At 41.3% G+C, this 24,850-nt stretch overlaps 6 protein-coding genes across 6 annotated transcripts; all 6 read right to left on the bottom strand.

Annotated features, from left to right (window-relative positions):
* Window positions 1-1,522: 1,522 nt before the first annotated feature.
* On the bottom strand, window positions 1,523-2,125 carry LOC308283924 (histone H1-like; the record flags this gene model as incomplete). The annotated part of the gene is made up of 1 exon (XM_080724440.1): window positions 1,523-2,125. The coding sequence occupies one exon, from the start codon at window positions 2,123-2,125 to the stop codon at window positions 1,523-1,525; it is 603 nt and encodes a 200-aa protein (XP_080580566.1).
* Window positions 2,126-3,856: 1,731 nt separating this feature from the next.
* Window positions 3,857-4,231, bottom strand: LOC308283952 (histone H2B-like; the record flags this gene model as incomplete). Its single annotated transcript, XM_080724466.1, has 1 exon — window positions 3,857-4,231. The coding sequence occupies one exon, from the start codon at window positions 4,229-4,231 to the stop codon at window positions 3,857-3,859; it is 375 nt and encodes a 124-aa protein (XP_080580592.1).
* Window positions 4,232-7,013: 2,782 nt separating this feature from the next.
* LOC308283960 (histone H4) lies at window positions 7,014-7,325 on the bottom strand (the record flags this gene model as incomplete). The annotated part of the gene is made up of 1 exon (XM_080724474.1): window positions 7,014-7,325. The coding sequence occupies one exon, from the start codon at window positions 7,323-7,325 to the stop codon at window positions 7,014-7,016; it is 312 nt and encodes a 103-aa protein (XP_080580600.1).
* A 3,122-nt stretch (window positions 7,326-10,447) lies between these two features.
* Window positions 10,448-16,591, bottom strand: LOC308283052 (E3 ubiquitin-protein ligase TRIM39-like; the record flags this gene model as incomplete). The annotated part of the gene is made up of 3 exons (XM_080723439.1): window positions 10,448-10,943; window positions 11,055-11,837; window positions 16,491-16,591. The coding sequence occupies 3 exons, from the start codon at window positions 16,589-16,591 to the stop codon at window positions 10,448-10,450; spliced, it is 1,380 nt and encodes a 459-aa protein (XP_080579565.1).
* Window positions 16,592-23,218: 6,627 nt separating this feature from the next.
* On the bottom strand, window positions 23,219-23,629 carry LOC308284115 (histone H3.2; the record flags this gene model as incomplete). The annotated part of the gene is made up of 1 exon (XM_080724652.1): window positions 23,219-23,629. One exon carries the CDS (start codon window positions 23,627-23,629, stop codon window positions 23,219-23,221), a length of 411 nt encoding a protein of 136 aa, XP_080580778.1.
* Window positions 23,630-24,093: 464 nt separating this feature from the next.
* On the bottom strand, window positions 24,094-24,477 carry LOC308283581 (histone H2A-like; the record flags this gene model as incomplete). Its single annotated transcript, XM_080724020.1, has 1 exon — window positions 24,094-24,477. One exon carries the CDS (start codon window positions 24,475-24,477, stop codon window positions 24,094-24,096), a length of 384 nt encoding a protein of 127 aa, XP_080580146.1.
* Window positions 24,478-24,850: the final 373 nt, after the last annotated feature.

The following is a 24,850-nucleotide window of genomic DNA, read 5'->3' on the forward strand; positions in this document are numbered from 1 at the left end:
CATTGACGACTACACTTTGAGGCTCTCCAAAAAGTTGGAAAAGTTGCACAACAAAGTTGCATTTAGCCGTGGTCTTTACAATGTTACTAAGGCAGAAATCAAAATGCTGAGCGAGGCGCGGGAGAAAGAATGCCAGCTTCTTCGTAAGGGGCCGTACGTGTCTATGAAGGGGGAGACCTACACGCCCAGAAAGAAGCGCCGTAAGACCGCTGGCGCAACCGTAAGGAAGCTCTCTCCGATGGAGGAAGCCGAACTGACCAAATGGAAGGCGAAGTACGATGAAGACGGGGCGAAGACTTACGATGTTGTGATGGTCTCTGATGTCGATGTTGGTGTGAACATCAGTGGCGTCATCTACACCTTCGTTGATGGCAGAGAATCTGGGCGCCAAGTCAAGCATCTGGTGCCGATGCTTGAAGGCGAATAATCTGTATGTTATGATGTTGTTTCTCCGAGCTACTACTCCAGAAAACTAACTAGTAACTACACGATGTCAGGACGCCGGTCTTACCTCTCCCTGACATTTTTGTAGTTTGGTTGTTGAGATGAGCGTAGACGAAATGTGCTGGAGAAGAGTAATACAGCACTATTTATAACATTTTCAAGTGGGCGGAGTTGAGTTTTCAGAGTCGTCTATTGGAGAGAAGGACTCTGAGAGCTCCCCTCCAATCAGAAAAGTCGTAACAGTGACGTATAGTGCTCCCCACAAATCAGAAACATCTGTAACGGTGAAGTGTGGCTCCTCCTCAGAGAAGGAGGTTCCTGACCAACCAGAGATTGACGGCGCCTCAGTCAGAGACGACACAGTAAATGGTGACGCAAATAAAAGACGAGCAATGATTTAGTGCTACAAAGTAATGGAGATTTAAATCGTTTTAACAAAGAATACCCAATACCCTAATTGCTAATTCCATCAAACCATTTCAATAGTCAAGTAGCCTAGATCTGTTTATTCATACAATCTATCTATCTATCTATCTATCTATCTATTTAAAACATGGTGGGAATGATATTTATATACCATATTATGTTACTGTTTACTGTGTTGCTGATATTCCTGTCTCCTAACTCAGGCTCAAATCTTTTTGTGCTTTCTGAGGACGTAAGGGAGGACAGGCAGAGCAGCAGCGCACACACACGCCTCCCCCTTGTTCGCTTTTGGTCAGCACTATCGATAGTAAACTCCTCTTATCTACATCGTAATATGATGTATATATGTATATCAAATGCCTATATGAGGATTAGGGTTCGGGTTCGTGTAATGGTACTGTTCATGTCATTTTGAAGTTGACCCACAACGCCAGGGCAATAAATAACAGTTGTTATAGTTTAAAGCATGCGAGGAAAAAAAGGACTGGAAGTGGTTGGATCAAAGTGGCTGGATTATAACCCAGGCTAGCTACGGAAATGTTTTAGTATTTAATCAGTGGTGTATATGCATACGTGAGGATACTCTTATAAAACAATGTGGTTGGCTCTTAAAAGAGCCTTTGTGGGTGTAAATGTACATGAAACTGACAATTTACTTCTTTTTGGGTGCCGCCTTCTTTGCCGCTTTGGGTTTGGCAACCTTCTTTGCTGGAGATTTCTTGGCTGCTGCGGGCTTCTTTGCAACTTTCTTGGGGCTCTTGGTAGCCTTCTTCGGGCTTTTAGCAGCTACTTTCTTTGCGGCGGGCTTCTTGGCTTTCTTCGGTGATTTCTTGGCGGCTGCGGGCTTCTTTGCTGCCGCCTTCTTAGCCGCTGCAGGCTTCTTGGCAGCAGCAGGCTTCTTTGCTTTGACGGCTTTCTTAGCAGCAGGCTTCTTTGCCTTCACTGCTTCTACCTTCTTGTTCATCTTGAAAGAGCCAGACGCGCCGGTGCCTTTGAGCTGAACCAGAGTGCCTTTAGCGACCAGGCTCTTGATAGCGATCTTGACGCGAGCCTTGTTCTTCTCCACATCGTAGCCGCCGGCAGCCAGAGCTTTCTTGACCGCAGCCAGGGACACACCGCTCCGCTCCTTGGAGGCGGACACGGCCTTGACGACAAGCTCAGCGACGCTGGGGCCGGTCTTCTTGGGTCGGGGTGCTGCCTTCTTCTTGGCTGCTTTGGCCGGGGCGGCGGCTGGAGCTGGGGCGACCTCTGCCATGATTCTCTTCTGGTTGGAGTTTCAAATGCACTGAGCTAAAGTTTGTCTGAGACTGGTAGAGAATGTAGAGCAGGGGGAGGAACTTAAAGGATGTGTGAGAACCATGTAGACTCAACCCACTGGGTCAGTGCTCTGTGTGCTGCAGAATACTGAGACAGTTGTGTTTTCTCCCCAACTAAAAGCAAATAAAACACAGGCAAATGATATTATTTAAGATGAAACAAGACGTGGATCAGATAGCAGAGTAGTTTCACTTCATAATCAAATCATTTAGAGCCCTAGGGACCCATGAGTTTTGTTTTGGGACGTTTAGACCTCACTACATGGAGAGTTTCTGACCAACTTTCCTCTGTCATTTTTCTTTTAAAATAGTGTCAAACATAAATTACCCTGACAAATATTAACTGCAAAGCAAGGGGATCTGTCTGGCAATGTAATACAAGTAAAACAAGTAATCTGTGTCAAAGTGTTTTGTCATAAAGTCAACATTGTCCAGTGTCTGCAAACACAACTGGTCAGTGGCATGGTAACTTATGAGAGGACACTGTGGTCATTCAATAAGCTCTTGTTTTATTTAGTTTTTATTAATTGTATGAAACCTGACTTTTTTCAGCTCATTTCACACTTGCAATTATTCAAAAATGGTCAATTGAGAGCAAATTTTTTGTCTGTTTTGTTTTTTCAATGGTACCATTTACAACTACATGCATACGGTATGTCAAACAAGACACAATTTACAAATAGTATATGTGCCACGCTTATACTCAAATTGTATGATGTGTGTGCAACTGTGCATGTTATACATGTGTATGTAAGGGACTACGACGGCAGTGTTGTTTGTGGAGGTAGTAAAACTAATGTCTCAACATTGTTTAAAATCCATGATTGTATGTCAATGTACCTTCTAGGCTGAGTTTCACACTGCACAAAGTGGTCAAGAGACGTCTGGGTGGGGACCACTCCCCAGTCCCCATCAAAATAAGTTAATATAGTATTATTTTAATCACCTTTACTTGTACTATTCAAACACATACTCTGTGTGTGTGTGTGTGTGTGTGTGTGTGTGTGTGTGTGTGTGTGTGTGTGTGTGTGTGTGTGTGCGTGCGTGCGTGCGTGTGTGTGTGTGTGTGTGTGTGTTTTTCTCCCCCTCCTTTTGTTTAAGGCTATCAGTTTGGGTGTCATATGTACACGAACATAGAAAATGTTATAAAAAACACCATGTTAAGTGATTATGGATTTGACCTCACTGCAAGCTAAAGAGGAAAACTATTTAGGTTATGCTCATGACTGTCAATAATAATGAAATGAACATACTCATTCAACTCTAACATTGTAACAATTTGAGGTAAACAATCAAAATGCTGTTTGGCTTCATTTACATTTCAAAGTGTGTTGCATTATGAATGAATCAATGAATGAGCATTTGGAACAATTAAAACAAAGTGCATGTCAGTGTAAATACAGAGGACCACCACAGAGCAAGACAAACTCAGTTATGTAGCCTATATGAACGAAATGCATCCGGTTAGATAAAGCTATAACACTGGACAGTGGACAGATTAATTTATCCAAAAGAGGTAAGCTAGTCTACATTTTGTAGTGAAAAGGCTGATAAACCATACTGCATTTTGATACAACGAGCTGTTGACATTAAATGCACGGATAAACTCTTTTTTCGAAAAGATGGGTGGTCCTTAAAAGGACCGTTGTGTTTAGAGCAGACAGAACAGTTTACTTGGAGCTGGTGTACTTGGTGACAGCCTTGGTGCCCTCAGACACGGCGTGCTTGGCCAGCTCACCGGGGAGCAGCAGGCGGACGGCGGTCTGAATCTCCCTGGATGAGATGGTGGAGCGCTTGTTGTAGTGAGCCAGACGAGAGGCTTCACCGGCGATGCGCTCAAATATGTCGTTGACAAAGGAGTTCATGATGCCCATAGCCTTGGAGGAGATACCGGTGTCAGGGTGGACCTGCTTCAGTACCTTGTACACGTAGATGGCGTAGCTCTCCTTCCTGGACTTTCTGCGCTTCTTGCCGCCCTTGGCGGCGGTCTTGCTGACGGCTTTCTTGGAGCCCTTCTTGGGCGCTGGTTTCGTAACTTCAGGCATGGTTCTCTCTCAATGGTGTGAGAAAAGTGACTGAGAGGCGGCGTTGCACCAGTATTTATAGCAGGCCCATGCAAATGTATTGTGTGAATCCCAGCATTTGATTGGCTGGCCCACTGCCTATGTGACTCTCAGAGGGAGGTACACTGTCTTTGTCTCTGCACAATGTTTTCTCTCCTGAATTGTCCCGCTAAAATAAACTAGACTAGTATAATAAACATGTAGGGTGAATCTATATTTGAATTGGAATTATTATGTATATGCCACGCTCCAATTTTAAACCAGTTATACACACACACACGCGCACACACACACACACACACACACACACACACACACACACACACACACACACAAATGTATAAAATAGTCAGTCCACTAACTGCAGACTAATATGAATTCGACATGACACTTTTTTTTTTTTATAAATCTATAAGTTTGTACCACAGAAAGTAATCAAAACTGCATTTGGAACATGTTCATTTTAGCTCGTGAGTAGGCCTAGGTGCTTTGAAAAAAATAAAAATAAAAGATATGTAATTTCATATGAAATTAAAGCTGCAAGCAGCAATGACCGGGCCCTCGCAGCTCTACCCACGTCACAAGGGGTAGCAGCCAATTAGCGTTAGAATTTTAGATTCAGCATTAGCATTTGTTAGCATTAGCATTTGTTAGCATTAACATGTGTTAGCATTAGCATTTGTTAGCATTAGCATTTGTTAGCATTAGCATGTGTTAGCATTAGCATTTCTTAGCATTAGCATGTGTTAGCATTAGCATTTGTTAGCATTAGCATGTGTTAGCATTAGCATTAGCATTTGTTAGCATTAACATTAGCATGTGTTAGCATTAGCATGTGTCAGCATTAGCATTAGCATGTTAGCATTAGCATGTGTTAGCATTAGCATTAGCATGTTAGCATTAGCATTTACATGTTAGCATTAGCATTTGTTAGCGCATGTTAGCATTAGCATGTTAGCATTAGCAGGTGTTAGCATTAGCATGTTAGCATTAGCATTTTTTAGCATTAGCATTAGCATGTGTTAGCATTAGCATGTTAGCATTAGCATTTGTTAGCATGTGTTAGCATTAGCATTAGCATTTGTTCGCATTAGCATTTTTAGCATTAGCATGTTAGCATTAGCATGTGATAGCATTAGCATTTGTTAACATTAGCATTAGCATGTGTTAACATTAGCATTAGCATGTTAGCATTAGCATTTTAGCATTAGCATGTGTTAGCATTAGCATGTGTTAGCATTAGCATTAGCATGTGTTAGCATTAGCATGTGTGAGCATTAGCATTAGAATGTGTTAGCATTAGCATTAGCATGTTTTAGCATTATTACAACAAACGGTTCATGAGATATAGAGGCACTTCCTGTTTGGTGAAGGGCACTTCCTGTTTGGCGAAGGAAGTGCCAATTATGGTTAAGGACTCCTAATCAAGTCATATGACATCAGCCACGAGTCTGTACGACAAATGGTTCATGAGTTATAGAGGCACTTCCTGTTTGGTGAAGGGCACTTCCTGTTTGGCGAAGGAAGCGTCAATTAAGGTTAAGGACTCTTAATCAAGTCATATGACATCAGCCACGAGTCTGTACGACAAACGGTTCATGAGTTATAGAGGCACTTCCTGTTTGGTGAAGGGCACTTCCTGTTTGGCGAAGGAAGCGTCAATTAAGGTTAAGGACTCTTAATCAAGTCATATGATACCAGCCACAACTCTGTACGATAAACGGTTGATGAGTAACAGCCAAAAAAGGAACAATCAAGTTTCGGCCAATCAGAAGAGGGGGCGGGGCTTAGTTAAACCAATTAAGGTGAAGGACACTTAGTCAAGTCATATGATACCAGCCACAACTCTGTACGATAAACGGTTGATGAGTAACAGCCAAAAAAAGGAACAATCAAGTATGGACCAATCAGAAGAGGGGGCACTTCCTGTTTGGTGAAGGAAGTTTGACCCTTCGCCACGGGCACGCCGTTTTACGAAAACTCACGATTCGCACAACTTTTCATCGTTAAGGTGTCTTGAGTATGCCGAGCGAACTTGAAGTTGATCCGATTAACCCCCTAGGAGGAGTTCGTTAAAGTACGACGCGTGAAAACGGCCAAAAATGCACCAAAACGCCACTAATTAGTCAAAATGGCTGACTTCCTGTTTGGTTTTGGAAGTGGCGCCAAGAGACTTTTTTGTGAGTCCGGACATGATACAGGTGTGTAGCGATTTTCGTACGTGTAGGTGAAACCGTATGGTGGGGCTTGAGGCACGAAGTTTTGTAGGGGCCGCTATTGAGCCATTAGGCCACGCCCCCTTTATTTATTTTTTTAAATACGACATTTTTCGCCACTTGTGATGTGTGTGCAAAGTTGCGCAACTTTTGGAGTACGTTTTGCGGCTCAAAAACACGATTCATTCGGCGGAAGAAGAATAATAATCTTTGCAAATACAATAGGGTCCTCACACTGTGTGTGCTCGGGCCCTAATAAGTGGGTCATCATCTCTCTATGAGCCAGTTTGTACCACATAAAGTAGAACAATCAAAAACTGCATTTGGTCATGTTCATTTGAGCTGGGGCGAATGCTTTGGGGGAATAATAATAAAGCTGTATGTAATTCATATGAAATAAGTGGGTCATTGTGTCCCGTTTGCTACGGCTTCACTAATAAATTAACATACCACTTCAATAAATAAACAATATGGAATGAACTCCGTATAGAAATTGTGGGCGGCTCTTAAAAGAGCCTTTGGGTTGTTGGTAGATCAAGTCAGTATTATTAACCTCCGAAGCCGTACAGAGTGCGTCCCTGTCTCTTCAGAGCATAGACAACATCCATAGCGGTCACAGTCTTCCTCTTGGCGTGCTCGGTGTAGGTGACGGCATCACGGATCACATTCTCCAGAAAAACCTTGAGGACCCCGCGAGTCTCTTCGTAGATCAGACCGGAGATACGCTTCACACCGCCACGGCGAGCCAGACGGCGGATAGCGGGCTTGGTGATTCCCTGGATGTTATCGCGAAGCACTTTGCGATGCCGCTTGGCGCCTCCTTTTCCGAGTCCTTTTCCGCCCTTCCCTCTTCCTGACATTTTGCAGCAGTTCGATGTGAAGATACAAAACTGAATGCCTGCTGATCTCAGAGCCCTGTCTTTATATCCGTGTTCTGAGGACGTAAGGGAGGACAGGCAGACCCCCCCTCCCCCTCCCCTCCCACTGGGCGTTGCCAAAAGCTGCCGCCCAGCCAACAATAACCCCTCCCCTCTCTACCCAGCAACACCCCTCCTATAACTTCTACTAGTGGTCTTCAAACATTTTCATGTCAAGGACCCCCACATAGAAATATTTCGCCACAGACCCTGTGGTATTTGCTAAATTATTAACATTTGTTTTAAAGTTCACAACCTGTGTGAGCTTGTAAGATATGTTAAAACAGGAAATTAATCACATAATGGTTAAATGGTCTGTGAAAACAATGATACATAGATCAGAAGCAATTACAGAGCGCTTTTGTGCATGTTGTCTATGATTGTGCTAGATTGTTTTAGAGTTATTAGTCTACTTGCTTGGTATTTTTCACATTATACAGAGCACATTTGGGCATGTTGTCTATTGTGCTACAGTAGCCACGTTTACATGGCCACCTTTCTTCCAATCTGATTACAATAATAAACCTGATTGAAGGTTTTGGATAAGTGTTTACATGTGGTGAGATCAATCTGATCTGTTTTTTGATCAGGATGTAAAAAGGTCTAGACCACGACCACCCCTCTGCATCTGATTAGAATTTAAATCTGGTTGGTTTTGATCAGCTTTATTTGGTGTATTAACATTTAACCTCGTTAAAGGTTTAAATCTATTGTTGAAGAAAATAGAAATATAGCCTATTGTATTTTTTTTTATGAATTAATCATAGACGTGGAGTGGTTCTTATAAAGTTACATTCTTGTAACATTCAAAGTGGTTATAGGGTATAGGCAACCTTAGACAAGGGTGCCAACATTGGCACAGGGCGATGGTGATCACTAGACAGAAGTGTGAGAGAGGATTTTTATTTCAAAACCAAATATTGTTTTAAACGTGGTCAATTAAATACTGATGGAATGACATTAAAATGTGGCAGTGGTTCTCAAACCTTTTCATGTGAAGGACACATAAATCGACACTTGCGGACCCCCATTTGAAAAACGGAATTTAGCAGTTATTCTCAACCATTTTAATGTTACAATTTTACACAACCCCCATTAATGCATGGCATTTCTGAGACCCCAATCTATATTGTAAAAGGGGTCTGAGTTATTAAAGGGTCCATTTGGTTCCTGATTGTGATTTAGCTGGGGACCCCCTGGACCTTCCTCAAGGACCTCTTTGGGTCCCTAGACCCCACTTTGAGAACCAACACCTTAGGGGGTTCATACTACTACTAGACTACTACTACTACTGTAGCCTACACTGTTAACCCATCAAAACATTTCACATTTTAGCGATATACTGTATATGTATGTGTGGCACTGGCCAGCCCACTTACTAAAGCAGGGTGGGACTTCACACCAGCCACCAGGGTACTTTGCCCATGTTAAATGTGAATAGCTCTATTGTACCACTGCGTGAAGTGGTCCCCTGAGTGATCACTTCATCAGTGTGCAGCCCACTTACTGGACTCACCCTGCATCTCTATGCAGAGTGGGACTTCATGCCAGCCCCCAGGGTACTTTGCCCCTGCTAAATATACCTCAATTGTACCGTGTGATCGCTTCATCATTGCAGCGTGTGACTAAAAAGAAACTTGCAAAGGGAGCAGAATGCACACTTAACAAGTACAGTATATAATATACCCCCACAGTTCAGCACAAATATACAACACCAGTTACAAAATAAAAGTTGTATTTAGCAGCATCTTTAGCAGCAGTATCACTAATGTCAAAATGAAGGAGAAAAGGCAGGCAGAATAATTCTCTTGTCAATGTATAATGCAGACTCCACATCATCACAACATTACTTGTAGGGATGGTCAGTGCTGCTACTCTGTGACTGTGACGCTGACAGTTTCCAGAGATCGACGCCTCTTACACAACCCACCGGGCACTAGACAAATTCAGTTGTAACAAACTTTTTTTTTTTTATATATCATTCCATAATACAGTATAAACTAGTAAGACACCTCAGGGCGACACTCGCCAATTTGTGGCCATCTGGCCAGGACCAGTTACCCATATATGGAGATCCCTGGTACCCATATGGAGATCCATGTATGGTATATGGAGATATACCCAAACATGCTTACTCAATTATTTGTTATGTGAAAGTCCTATGATGTCTATGTGACATCTGGCATCATACCCTTTCATGCCCATACATGGAGATCCCTGTCTGTAGAAACAGCCACACAGATATGGACTGTCTTGGACATCTGTCTTGGCCATATTTGGTTTCTGTTAGTGTGGTATGTGGCCGATGTGGCCTCCATATATGGGCATTCCCATATGAAGTCCTGTTAGATATTGATGACATCAGGGAACTCCATATATGGGCATAAAAGGGATTGTGTTAGTGTGACATCAGATAGATAGATAGATAGATAGATAGATAGATAGATAGATAGATAGATAGATAGAACCTTCCTTGCAAAATGTTACAGTGATTATTATATTGTATGAGGAAGCTGCATATAGAAATTGATTGAAAGTAGGACTAAATAGACACTTTAAAGTAGCCAAGTCAAAAGTTTTATTTTCAACAAAACAGATACAGTATGATCATAACAACATGCCATCATCGTCATCATCATCATCATGGACATGTTGACATCACTGATCAGAGTGTTGCAGTGTTTCTCAACCTTTTTTCTGCATGTGCACACTTTTCATGTCCCAAGAATCCATGGGCACACCAACATAATACGGGTGTGTAAATATCATCACTGTCGCAAAGAAACCTTGTATCTCCAAGTTTCAAATGTGTACGTTTCTTCGCAAAGTAAAGCCCTGCTTCATCATACAAGGCTGTCACACTCGCACAACAGTAGTGAAAACAGCAGATCTACAAGCACAACAAACACAATTATATAGATTATACGAAACCTGAGTAATATTCACATTTAAACACTACTAATGGTTAATGTATATGACAAATCACATGTGAAAATGAAGAGTGACAACTTAAAAAACTAAACGGTACTAAATGATTAATCATTGTTCTCATTTCCTACCATCGCCTAATAATCATCATCATGATGTTCCACAGTTATACTGACCTTCCGTGGTAACATCGTCAGAGGGAGAGTTTCAAATGTGTGGATGTATGGAACAAGTTTGTTGGTGAACGTGTGTGTGAAGGTGTGTATGTGTGTGTTGGTGTCAGGGTCAGAGAACGACAGCTTTCCTCTGTTCCAGTCCAGCTTGACCCTGATCTTCTGAGGTTTCTGCTTCAATGAGATCTCAGTGAATGGCCCTGGTGTGCAGGCTACACTGTATGTACCTTCATCGAACTCCATTCTCCAAGATAGACGTGGCATGTCGTCTGTGTCCTCGCGGAACTCTTCAGACACACCCACATCCCAGTTTGTATTGTCTCCAACCTCCACATCCCAGCTGTGAATCCCTGAGTCAAAGCGCTCTGATGCCTGGACAACCATGTGTTCAAACTCTGTGAAGGGATTCTGGATCTCTGGATCATATCTCAGAGTGGTCATATCATCAGACAGGACGAGTCTTTCATAGACAGTGCAGGGGTCCAGAATGACAGGATGGTAGGAGACAATGTCCTTCATCTTTTCCCAGACTCTGAAGGTCAGGTTGCCCAGGTGTTTGGCCACGTCTAACAGCTCCCATGCGTAGTCCCGCGGGTCCTCCAATGTGAACTGGGCTCTTTCCATTGTAGTCTTGTAGTTCTGAAGGAAAGAGATGTGTTCAGCTCTCAGCTCCTCCTCTATGGCTCCGATTGTGTGTGAAAGGGTTGATATATCTCTGTTAAGACCCTCAATCTTCTCCTTCAACATCTGACTCTTCTGCTGCTCTTCTGCTCTCACTGCAGTGATCCTAGCCTCCTCTTCTTCACGAAGGAACAGATGGAGGCTCCTAAACTGTTCCCTAATCAGCCTCACTGTGTCCTGGCCCTGGCGCTTGATGCATTTTGCTGTGTTCTTGACACATTTAGTTTTAAATGCATTGAATGTCTTCAGTTTCTCCCTTAAAGGCTTCAGCGATTCCTGGATTACATCCTTGTGGTCCAGTGCAGCTTCATCGATGGGTCTGTAACTGTGGTTTGTGTGTTTTTCTGAATGAAGACACACATTGCACACTGGCTGTTGACATTCCAGACAGAAGAGCTTGAGCTCCTCAGAGTGGAGACTGCAGAGATCGCCAGACCCTGATGAAGTTCTCTGACGTTTTGAAGGTCTCTGGTGTCTCTCCTGCTGGGCTGACATTGCAGGGCGGCGCGAGGGGGCACAGGCTCTGCTACCCTGTGTGAAGGCCTCACACAGGTTCCTCAGAGCCAGGTTACAGGGTGGATCGTCCGTTGAGGATGTTTTCTTACAAACTGGACATTCCGTTATTTTCTTCTCTCTCCACCATTTCCGCACACAGGCTTTGCAGAAGCTGTGGCTACACGGCAGGAGAACAGGATCTTTAAAGATGTCATGACAAACAGGACAGGAAAAATCCTCTTCTGAAAGAGATGACTTGGAAGCCATTTTGAATGAAAGCCACAAACAGTCTCTGCTCAAAGCAACAAAAAAAAACAGCCAGCCGGTCAGTGGTGGTAACACTTCCTAATCTAGAAAGTTGACTTGTGGTTCTTCTTCAAGTCTGTTCTGCTGAAAGTGGTCCCGTGGTCTGGGTCAGTATTCCCTCCTGTAGCTGTGGATGGAAAGACAGTCTGTCTTCCCTCACTGGAAGTTGTGTGTTTGGTCCGAATAGCTGAAGCTTTTATTCTCTCTGATGAGTCCGGCAGGGGGTGGAGCTTTGACACACACCACAGCTGATTAACAATGTGGTGTAAAGTAACTAAGTACTTTTACTTAAGTACTGTACTTAAGTACAGTTTTGAGGTATTTGTACTTTACTTGAGTATTTCCAATACTTTTACTTCTACTCCACCGCATTTCAGAGGCAAATATTGTACTTTTACTCCACTACATGTATTTGAAAACTTTAGTTACTAGTTACTTTGCAGGTCTAAATTACAATAGTATAAAACATACATAAACCACTTAAGCCTGATTTGATACGGTGGCCATTTGAAAATAGGCGATCTACAAGCTCACAACGCGTCGCGATGTGAGCTTGTAGATATTTTCGGCTATTTTCAAACATTTTGTACTTTTACTTTTGGTACTTTAAGTACTTATTGATGCCAATACTTTCACACTTTTACTCAAGTACATTTTGAATTCTGGACATTTACTTGCAACAGAGTACATCTGCAGTGCAGTATTGATACTTTTACTTAAGTACAAAATGTGAGTACTTTTTCCACCACTGATAATGATCTCTCAAACTGATGGTTATGGTAAATACAATCACTACATCATAATAAAATATGTGATATTGTATGATAAACAATTCTGACAAAACCCATACTGTAAGAGGCTGATGCTCTAGGGCATACATGACATGCAAAGAGACACACATAAAGCAATAAAATGTGAGTGTGTGTGTGTGTGTGTGTGTGTGTGTGTGTGTGTGTGTGTGTGTGTGTGTGTGTGTGCGTGCGTGCGTGCGTGCGTGCGTGTGTGTGTGTGTGTGTGTAAAGGTTTGCAGTGTTTCTACAAATCTATACATTTCCCCAAAAAAAGTGTTTAAAGGTAATTACTTTGTGTATACAGTGTTTCTACAATTGTCATTGTCTTTCTTCTCAAAAGTGGTAAAAATTACAACATTGTTTTTTTTTTAAAATTTTATGTTGAACAGTTGTATCTTAAAGACTTTCATCAGTGGTTGAATTTACTCCAAACTGAGTGTCTAACCACAGGGACAACAGTGTAAAAGGTTCTCACAGTTTCTACAGTAAATCTATATTTCAATTATATCCCCCCAGAGTGGATTAGTCGCTAAATTAACAATATACAAACTTACATATATGGACTAACTCACCATATGGCAACAAAATATGTTGGAATGCCATAACAGACAGTAGTGGTGTTAATTTTGTTAGACAAATATTATTGATTGATATATGCGCTGAGTGAGGAATGACCAACTCAAATGAATCATACAATACTGAACATGCTCTGGAAATCTCCACTCTGAAATAAACTATGATTTTTATGAATGGTTTTCAGGCCAGTCAGCCACATAATTAAACTCTCTCAGCGTTATAGTCCGGGAGCCAAATGGTGATTTTTGGCTGAACGTGGAATCGGCTGATAAAGTTTTTTTCTCAACTGATTCTTGTAGCTTGGGGTCACCTCTTAAGGATTCAAGACGATGACCAGCGATATCCATTGAGCATTTTTTATTATTAATAATAAAAAAATGCTCAATGGATATCACTGGTCATCATCTTGAATCCTTAAGAGGTGACCCCAAGCTACAAGAATCAGTTGAGAAAAAAACTTTATCAGCCGATTCCACGTTCACCCCCACGGCTCCCGGACTTGTATAAAATAAAAATGAGGATTTTACTGTATACATGATGATGAGCACAATTCTACTAACTCTGTCATTTGATTACAGTTATTTAAATATATTCTGAACTTTTCCCCCAGATGCTGGAGACCCCTTCAACCCCCACTCTCCACTTTGAGAAGACACTGATAGACATGCTAATTAGATCTACACATTCACACTTACTTAAAGATGGATGATGTGTCATGAATGATTCAGAGATTTTTACAGAAGTGGCTCATTCCATGACTATGAATATCTAAAGTCCCAGAAGGGAGTTCATTGTCTTGCACTGCTGCACCGGCCTACTCTGTAACGATGCAACTCCAGAACAATACCTGTTGAAAATGCACGCCCCACCCGTGTATGCCTTACAAGTTGCTCACACATTTGATTTTTAATTAACGTATACATTACATTTTTGTAAATTGTCGATGACCACGCGGCCCAGTTCCCCCAAGGGCCCCTGGCATCGGCCCCACCTGCGCAATGGCTAATCCATCCCTGAAAGTTGAAAACCGGAACATATTAGTGTTTTAGAGAGATACCTGTCGGGACTTCTGGTCACCCTATGTTGGAGTATAACCCAGCCTGAATCAAATATGTGCCACATCCGATTTGTTTATTAGTCTAAATTCAGACAGGTCACATGGAATGTCAAACCTCTCTGGGTTGTCAGGAAGATCTTGACATTCTTATCCATTTTCATCATAATATATAAAACTACCAAATATATATAAACACTATAATGGCATATGTGTATAACATAACACCCTCGCAGTGCAAGGTGTTGTGAGATTATAGATTTGCTATCTTTGTCTAATATCACACAAACGATTTGGCAGACCCCCTGTAGTAACTCTGTGGACCCCCTATAGGGGTCTGGGACACACTGTTGAAGACCCCATTATGTAGAAAATTATTGTAGAGAATTTTGCTGATTTGAACAACTCCTGTTTCAGTATTATTGACATTAATACTTCATCCTGTCAACCATATTAAGCTCAAGTCCAACACAATAAGTGTTGGATATGAGTAATGTAAACCTTATGTGTTTAATGGTACTATATCAATACTATTTATTATTGTGCTGACAATTAACCAGCAACCATTTTGACCTTGTTTTTATTTTCTTGATGAACAGTTTGCCATATCAACATTAGGTTTAATTATTACATAGAAATGAAATATTTCCAACTGATGTTGATTGTCAATAGCTTTACGTATAACCATTTTCTGTGAATATTTTCATTCACGTCAGGATGTAGTGATGATCATAAGACTCTGATTTCCACCCCAGTCAGAGTTAGGAGTTTAAATTAATGTATAATTATGTGCAGGGTGTCATTTGTATATGTGTGAGGGGACTTAATTTAACTTTGTTAGGTATTTAGGTATAACTGACCACCTGACCCCACAGCTTGTGACTGTGCCATGTCATGTACAGTACCCACAAGGCCAGGCTTCTGTCTGGTAGAAATGAAGCCTTATCTACTGCCATGGAGCCTGTACCAAAACAATGAGCCTGGTGTCATGCAGACACCATCGAAGGACATCTCTTCAGGAACCTATGAACTCTTTGCTACTGTATATGGACTCTTTGTCTTGTCATTTGTGGACAAGAAACATATCCTATGAACTGTTGAAACGTCATCCACTGACTGACCAAATGACCATACTCATGTCAAAACATCACTTGTCAGAGAGAGCACAATTCCATTGAACCATTATTTCTGTACTGTACCTGTACTCTCTCCCCAGTAAACTTATTTCTGTGTGATGGATTAATGTATATCATAGGGGAATAGAAGGTGTTGTTGTTTACAAATAATATTTCTATCAAACTGACTATACCTTAATATATATATATTTTTTAGAGAAAAATCCTCTCTCTCACACTGCCACTGTTAAGTAGATGATCCCAAAGCAGACAAAACAAACGTGAATTATGGAGTAAAACAAAATGGTGGAAACAAAATATATATTCCAAGACCCCTAAAATGTGAGAAATGAGGGGTGGATGTTGTGGTTTTGCAGCCAAGGAGTGTGTGTGTGTGTGTGTGTGTGTGTGTGTGTGTGTGTGTGTGTGTGTGTGTGTGTGTGTGTGTGTGTGTGTGCGTGCGTGTGTGCAAAACATTTTTCTGTAACAGTGGCAGAGATATAAGTAGGGGAAAAGTGTGACATGATGGACCGACTGACAGACAGACCATAGAGACCACCAGAAGAGTAGATTTACCTATTAATATATACTAATTTGACTTCTTGTTTTCAAAGTATCGCACAAATAGCAGTTGTGCAAGTGTGAGCTTGTAGATCTACATTTTTGAAAAGCCGACATATACAAGGAAAATAAAAATAAAGGCTAAAATGATTGTGATGCTATATAAACTACTTTTGCTGCAGATCGCCCTTCAAATGTTCAACATAAAGGTGTTATTACAAGCTCACAACACCACTTTATCACATCACCACTGTATGAATTTAAAAATAGGCTAAAATAATAAACACATAAAATTACTTAAGTGGTTGAAGTTATATAGTGATTCCACCTTACAGCTGTTGCCTGTCCAGCAGTGTTGTTTGGTATCAACAGCTCAGCATCACTATCACGGGTCTGTACAGTCCATCACAAATGAGTTATCCACTCACTCATCCTGTCCTGTTTTACTAACCTGCTCCCTCTCATTACCATACACACAGTGATTAACCTCAGCCTGCAGGTCATGTATCAAAATGATCAGGACAGCCATGGCTAGGCAGTGGGCACCCACATGGGCACCCAGTGCTTCGTTATGAAATGCTCCCACCTAGTTATTTGTCTCATCACTTCCAATTCAACTTGACTGTCTTATGATTGATTGAACGTGGTATCCTTGGCATCATTTCAGGGTGGTCTGTTTCTCTATCTACTATGCTGTATTTCATAGTAACTGGGTGGTCAGTAATTCTCATTTTACGATCCTTCCCATTTAGGTTTAAATACAACCCCATGTAATGTATTGTCCAGATGGTGGTAGTAGGATACAGCACATAGCAGAACAATTTAATATATGGAGGAATTTAACCTTTGTACCAAATAATTCAACTTAACCCTTTCAACAAGTTCTGCATGATCTGCAATAACATTAGACGTATCATATTTCTACTACTAGTGAAAGTGCAGTTTTGTTGGCTCCAAACAAACCTCCTCCAAACCCACTGATGCACCCAGACCTTTAGTTTAGTTTAGTTAGAAAGCAATGTCCACAGCTTCATATTTAGCTTGCATATTTTACTTATCTTGCTCCACAGAGTGCATATGTACAAACAATGGCTTCTCCTATTGGCATTGTGCTCTGTCTCTGGTAGCTCTGTTCTGCAAAAACACTTGTCCACCCAGGTGCATGTCCTCCCCTCATTACCCAGGCCTACTTATGCCATACCAGTCAATCAATTAGGCCTGCCCTTGGTGTACAAACTAGTACATTACCTATCAAACTAATACAAATAATAATGCCAAATAATACTGAATATCACAAATATAATAATGAAAATACTATAATAATGAAAATAATAGCAACAATACAACAAACAAAACCAGTGCAATGGCTTATACAACTATAGTAACTATTACATATTTCAATGTTTGTAATAATATGTAATAGTCAATGGAAGTAATTTAATGGATCACCAAACCTCTCAATATATAATTCAATTGTGTAAAAGGATTAAAGCTAATGACTGGGGGGAATGAAGTCCTAACATGTTAATGTGCATGTAAAATATTTACATCGGGAACATGTTACTTTGTCTACTTCGAAAAGTGTGTTTGCATTCATAGACCTTTAATAACATTATGCGTATCTGTGTATGTTGAGTTAATCATGTAACTGGAGATGTGTCCATAGTACTGTTGGTATTTAGTAATTACGCAAGGTCAGGGGTGTCACACAGTCACAAGGGGAGAAAAGTGGGACTGAATTACTAGTGCCCAACACAGTCAGTCACAAACAGTTTCACACACACAGTCACACACACACACACACACACACACACACACACACACACACACACACACACACACACACACACACAGGATATAGACAACATTCCTGGCCGATTGCAGGAGGGAGGCCCCGCCCCCAAGTCGAAAGGGAACTTCCGGGTTCTCTCTGTCAGGCATGCATATAAACGTGTTGCCAAGTCAATTTATTTACCTAAACTATCTTGTTTTTTTGCTTATTTATATTGCAAGAGTTGGCTTGTTTCGCTTATTTCTCTCACAAATTTTGGCAACACTGCCCAGCGCTGCAGTAAAAGATTATGACAATGAACTGAAAGGGTTAAACCAACGGAGGTTTTTTTTTCCAGCTGTCAGCTAGATGGTGCGGTGCGGTCATGGTCTCTTGATATGCAAGCCACCGCTATCTTCGATGTTTTTATTCTATCTACACCAGTTAATAGTATTGATGACATCCTTAACATATCCTAAACTCAGCAAACTCCCCAGAGAAGCAGCACGACTCACAACAACAACAACAACAACAACAACAACAAGGTAAAACTCTCATGCTAGCTAATTAGCATTGTTAGCTACGATCTTTTACTGTATGGTGACTACTACTCTTGTTACAACTAAGTAAAAGTTATTTTCACTTGTGACAACACAACATTGATTATAATTGAAATAAAAGCTCTTCGCTGTTGTGTTGTATCTGTGAATGCAATTGTTTTCTGTCTTTCAGACCTGTACTGTACGTCCATGCAGGACCAATGAAGCCAGATGTGAGGGTCGAGATCTCCTCATCATATTTATTGCAATAAAATATTTATACACACTTTTCTTTGACTTGTCCATGCCTTTTTTTTAACTGTTGAGGGTTTCAAATGTTGTACTGTATATTGTGTTATTGAGATAAGGAATGTTCCCAATGATGCTTTGAAGGAATGCTTTTAAACACTTGTCATTTTCAATTAATCCAGTTTGTTTTTGTATCTATTAAAGCCAAATGTATTCATTGTTTTGACGTGACAGTTTAGGATTTAATGATTAAATGAGCATTAAATATGAATGGATATTTATATTGCCTTGATTAGGATTAAATCGATGATTTACAGTGATATAGTGAAATGAACACAGCATAGGATGCACATAATAGGTGGGCTAATGTGTATTATGTCTATTCTGGAGTGGGTTGAGTTGTTGACAGGCCTATTTGTAAAAACATTAATGCATATCACACAACACAAGCCAACTGTGACTTCATGGTGACATCCCAGAAGAGTGGAGAATGGAGAAGATGACGTTTGACATGATCAACCAGCGTTCTGAAGGGAAAAGGTTTGCTAGCTAGAATCATACAACATTCGCTTCCATGAAATACTGATTAGGTTCAATGCTTGCTTTCAAATACACAAATCTGTTTATTTGTAGGCCTATATCAATTCAATTCAAAGGAGCTTTATTGGCATGAGAAGACATGTTTGTGGGTCAGTGACGTGACGCCCCAAAAAATGTGTTTTTAAAAAAACTTTAAATTGCAGGCATAAAAGTTATTTACTTTTGTTCTACTCACTCTCAACCTTATGGAAATACATTCTGTTTTTAGATATTTTATTGGAATCAGACTTTATTCAGCAGTTTGTTGTACTTGTGCCTAAAATCGTCATATGGTGTGACATGAAAATAATTGTTCATAAAATGAAAATGGAGTACATCTTTCTTAAGTTACTCACTTTATCAAAGTCCTTTATCATAACTAACCAGTGATCCACTATAGTTTTTTGAAAATTAATTATATCTGTATGTTTTTTTCATAATCGACACTCTGTGTGAGGCCCATGTTCATGATCTTACAACATATTTTAAATGTATTCTGTCAAAACTTTCTCTAAAATTACACAAATATTTGTGACTCTTCCTGATAATATTCTCTATGTAATGCATAAACATTTTTTTGGTTTAATCATTAATAAAGGTATGATTTTTCACTATTTGGAATGTCACACCAAATGATTTAGTGTCACACCGTATGATCATATCTTCATGTGTCAAAACAAACTGTGTTTAACCTACCTATTAGTGAGTACTGAACTTTACTGATTGATTAAACAATTACCCAGGATAACATGGCCTTAATATTTCTGAACAGGATATTATTGTAGGGCTTTAACATGGGATAAGAAAGAATTGTAGTAGTAGATGGATGATGAGGATGTGCACAGGAATGCTACACACACCTAAGTCTTCTGCCGGCCCACGGCAGAAGGATCCTAAAGAGACAATAAGGCGCATAGCCACACTTGGAGCCAAGGCAACATTTTATTAACACCAATTAGTGGAAACAGAACTCAGCATTCAGGTAAATTGCTTTTTTCCGAAGTCTCCTGAACTTGAACACAGCATTTTGTGTTGAACAAATGTAATTAGGAATCATGACATTACACCACATCTCCACTAGCTAAAGAGTGCTGGGTTGCGCAACTCCAAAAATAGCTGATCTACAAGCACAACGTGTTGAGCGCTTGTAGATCAGCTATTTTCGCTAGTTTTGTCTCGGGTCCTACCTTAACACTGTCCACTGTCCAGTCCAGTGAGTGAAAGTACAAAAGTATTAGATCAGATTAGATTATACATTTAGACTGTATTGTACATCAGCCAGTCGTATTTGGTGAGGGTAGCAAACCGGCTGCCTTGTTGTGGTTCTGCTATGCCACAGACAACCTCCTGCTCTTCTTAGAAAATGCAGTCTCGCCCCTTTGGCTCCTCTCTCCTTGCTGGGTCATTGTTTAGTTTCTCCCTGTACTTTCTCGTTCTCTCAGCACTTGTCATTTTCCAGCTGACAAAAGAAAATGGAATGTATAGTTTAAGACAAAGAGAAAATATTGTTTAGATTGAAACAATATGTTAAGGTTTCTGTGAAGGGGTTTCTGCTCTGTCTGATGAATTTGAAGTATCACTGAATGAAGCTAAATTACATTTTATGTAAAACTGTTTAAAACAAATGTTTAAATGTACAAAAGAAACATGGAACTTTGTTATTTATTGTTATATCTGTAGTTAAATACAGTATAAATCATATGGTGTGACAATCAAGTCATATGGCGTGACAAGCAGACCTGTCACACCATATGATTAAGTGTCACACCATATTACTGTTTTCTGCATTTAGGTTTACCTTGAGGCTACTATGTACACATTAGCATGCTAACAGCATGCTAGCTATAACAAAGCAGCCTAGATCTACATGGAAATATGACCAAAACTTCAAATAACTTAAGCTTTTTTTAAAGAAAAGGTGTCACACCAAAAGACATCCAGAATGGTGAGTTTGTGAACGTTTCAACAAGATGGCATTTCATGAAAATGTTAAAATCATAACTCACCTCAGACACCTGTCTTGCAGTTGTGCTGGGAGTGCTGAATAGCCTTACAGAAGAAGGACCTCTCTAGCCAATAGGTGTCCAAATAATTGCCTGTTTAATTTTTCCAAACTAGTGTCACACCAAATGATTTTGGGTTGGGGGACAAAATGTTTTTGATCAGAAATGACTGAAAACATTATGCTTTGACTTTGAAAAGATATAGGCTCAAAATAGACATTTTTTTTAGCCTAAATTCATTTTCAAATGATTTTTAGCAATTCTTTTTCTTAGTTTTATTCAAGTTCCCACTTTGAGAAACAAGGTCAGGACAGTCACACCATATGAGTTTTGCCATGTTTGGTTGAAGATTCTGAAGAAATGAGGAATGAAATGTTTTAATCTTGAGTAAGTTCACATAAAGCTTAATGTCCTGCACAATATTCAGAAGGTTTTTGACAAATATATTTTTTATTTATACATGTTTGACACCGAGGACAGCGAAAACGTTACGTCACGTCACCCACCCATATATTGCCAAAGCAAGTGTCAAATAAAATAAAAACAGTTTAAAATGGCGAACATATAATATGACATGCAGTTGGAGGGAGTACAGCATTGTGTAAAAAGCTATGTCGCATTGTGACATTTTATATATATATACAGGGTATAAAGCTTTTGAAACAATTTAAATAGCGTTATTTTTTAAGAAGTTTGCATATGAAAAAAGGTAGTTTCATGACAGTACACTAGTACAAGGTCAACTAAAAGCATACGCCCAAGAAAGCCTATGGCATTGTTTCAATTGAGATCTCTTTTTTTTCCCTCCAACTCATAACATTGAATGACGGCAGAACGGGTGTGTATCGTCACAACTCATTTATTTATCAGCAGAGTGGATGAGTGTTGCCATTAAGTGACATTGTTAACATAAGTTACAAAGTAAAATTACAAAGTAAAACAATCCCGTCTCATTAGTTAAGAGGAGAATCAGATCAGATGAACGTAAACAGGAAATCGCGCTACGATCAAGCCCAAAAAAGGGCTTCCGGTCGGAAGTAGGGGGCGTGGCCAGGCATGTTGTCTATACAGTCCCATTGTTCCTATGTTTTAAGTGTATGGCTGTTGGCCTTGTTGAATTACAAATTGCTTACCATAGCTTCCTACTGGTCCACCTAAATGCAAGTGGGATGGTGTTTTCCTCTGGTGTTTCAGTCCGAGTGTATCAAAGGGTGCGTTCGGAAATGCGCACCGGACTGCGCGGGCGTTTATCGGACTGCGTTTACCGGACTGCGCGGGCGTTAATATAACGATTGCATTCACCACGGCTTCGTAACTCGCGCGGCGCTCCGCCGGCCGCGCTCGGGGGCGAAGAGCAGGACCAAGGTCCGCTGGCCTTCGCGCCGCTTGCAATGTCGTGGACAATAACTGTGATATCTAACCATAAAACGAGCGCTCTACCACACCCGGTGCGCATTTCCGAACGCACCCTTTGATACACTCTGACTGAATCACCAGTAGAAAACACTCTCTCAAATGCAAGTGTACTAAAAAGACATAATATATTATGTGTGTTCTGTTCTGAGGATGAGGACATGCAGACCTCCCTGTGTGGGCGGAGACAGCTGCGCCCATTCACATGCATTTCACTCTGGAAACAAGTATTTCCACCACACAACCAGTGGCATTAGCAGCATTTTGAAATGTATTGTCTAGTCATTTGTATGCCCTATGCATGTTAACCACGTGAACAGATCTCATTTGCCTTACAACTACAAAAAAAGCACAATCACTGTTCAAACTCATTTCACACTTCAGTGCAGCACTCCATGCCTTTTTAAAAGCAGCTAGTATACTGACAAGTTGGTGTAGGCTACCAGTCTATGCACGCGCATAGTTTCTATGGGCAATTTGATTTAGCCTTACCGTGAAAATGAATAATCTAAATCTTATCACGTAGTAGAAAATCGCTCTTTAAATAAGTTGGTGGGTGGCTCTTTAAAGAGCCGTTTTGGGGTTTGGACATGGACAAAGGTTTAAGCACGTTCTCCACGGATGCGACGGGCCAGCTGGATGTCTTTGGGCATGATGGTCACCCTCTTGGCGTGGATGGCGCACAGGTTGGTGTCTTCAAACAGACCGACCAGATAAGCCTCGGCTGACTCCTGCAGAGCCATGACGGCGGAGCTCTGGAAGCGCAGGTCGGTCTTGAAGTCCTGGGCGATCTCCCTCACCAGGCGCTGGAAGGGCAGCTTGCGGATCAGCAGCTCGGTGGATTTCTGGTAGCGACGGATCTCCCTCAGAGCCACTGTACCAGGGCGGTAACGGTGAGGCTTCTTCACTCCACCGGTTGCCGGCGCGCTCTTACGAGCTGCCTTGGTGGCGAGCTGCTTTCTGGGCGCTTTGCCGCCGGTGGATTTGCGAGCAGTCTGCTTGGTTCTTGCCATGGCTTCTTCTAACAACGTTGAGTGTAGAATGTAAGAACAGCGCAAACTGCCGCTTTTTATCAGTGTCTGCGAGACGCCGTCATTCTGTGATTGGTCAGCGGTCAGGAACCTCCTTCTTTAGGGACGCCACTCTCCCTAGAACACACTGGCTGTAACACAATGGAAAACTAGTTTCCACTTTCCACCAAATTATGTTTATGTCAATGAATACAATCTCGTAAAAAGCTGTTATAATGTATTGTTGACTGAAAAGGCATATCTTCTTTATATTGTAATTTAACACGAATGTGTTTCAGTCTTCAAATAAGTAGACCTATCAGCTTTCATTATGGACATAAGGCACATTGCTTAAACATAACAATATGATAATTTTAAAGAAATGGGAATATAATTAATCTTTAAATTGAAACAGTGGGTGGCTCTTAAAAGAGCCTTTGTGGGGTTTGTCAAAGGATTGAAGCGATTTATTTCTTGGCGGCTTTCTCGGTCTTCTTGGGCAGCAGAACAGCCTGGATGTTGGGCAGCACACCGCCCTGAGCGATGGTCACTCCACCCAGCAGCTTGTTGAGCTCCTCGTCGTTGCGGACGGCCAGCTGGAGGTGACGGGGGATGATACGAGTCTTCTTGTTGTCCCTGGCAGCGTTTCCAGCCAACTCCAGGATCTCAGCGGTCAGGTACTCGAGCACAGCCGCCAGATAGACGGGGGCGCCGGCACCCACACGCTGGCCATAGTTGCCTTTACGCAGCAGCCTGTGGACACGACCCACGGGGAACTGGAGCCCGGCACGGGATGAGCGGGTCTTGGCCTTAGCCCTCGCCTTTCCGCCGGTCTTACCTCTCCCTGACATTTTTGTAGTTTGGTTGTTTGAGATGAGCGTAGAAGAAATGTGCTGGAAAAGAGTAATACAGCACTATTTATAACATTTTCAAGTGGGCGGAGTTGAGTTTTCAGAGTCGTCTATTGGAGAGAAGGACTCTGAGAGCTCCCCTCCAATCAGAAAAGTCGTAACAGTGACGTATAGTGCTCCCCACAAATCAGAAACATCTGTAACGGTGAAGTGTGGCTCCTCCTCAGAGAAGGAGGTTCCTGACCAACCAGAGATTGACGGCGCCTCAGTCAGAGACGCGAGCGAGTATTTCCCGGTGGATCTGAGCACAAGGGGCGGAGCCGCTCGATGACACAGTAAATGGTGACGCAAATAAAAAACGAACAATGATTTA

The sequence above is a fragment of the Nannobrachium achirus genome (assembly GCF_963921795.1).
Source record: "Nannobrachium achirus genome assembly, chromosome: 4".
Taxonomy (NCBI): Eukaryota; Metazoa; Chordata; class Actinopteri; order Myctophiformes; family Myctophidae; genus Nannobrachium; species Nannobrachium achirus.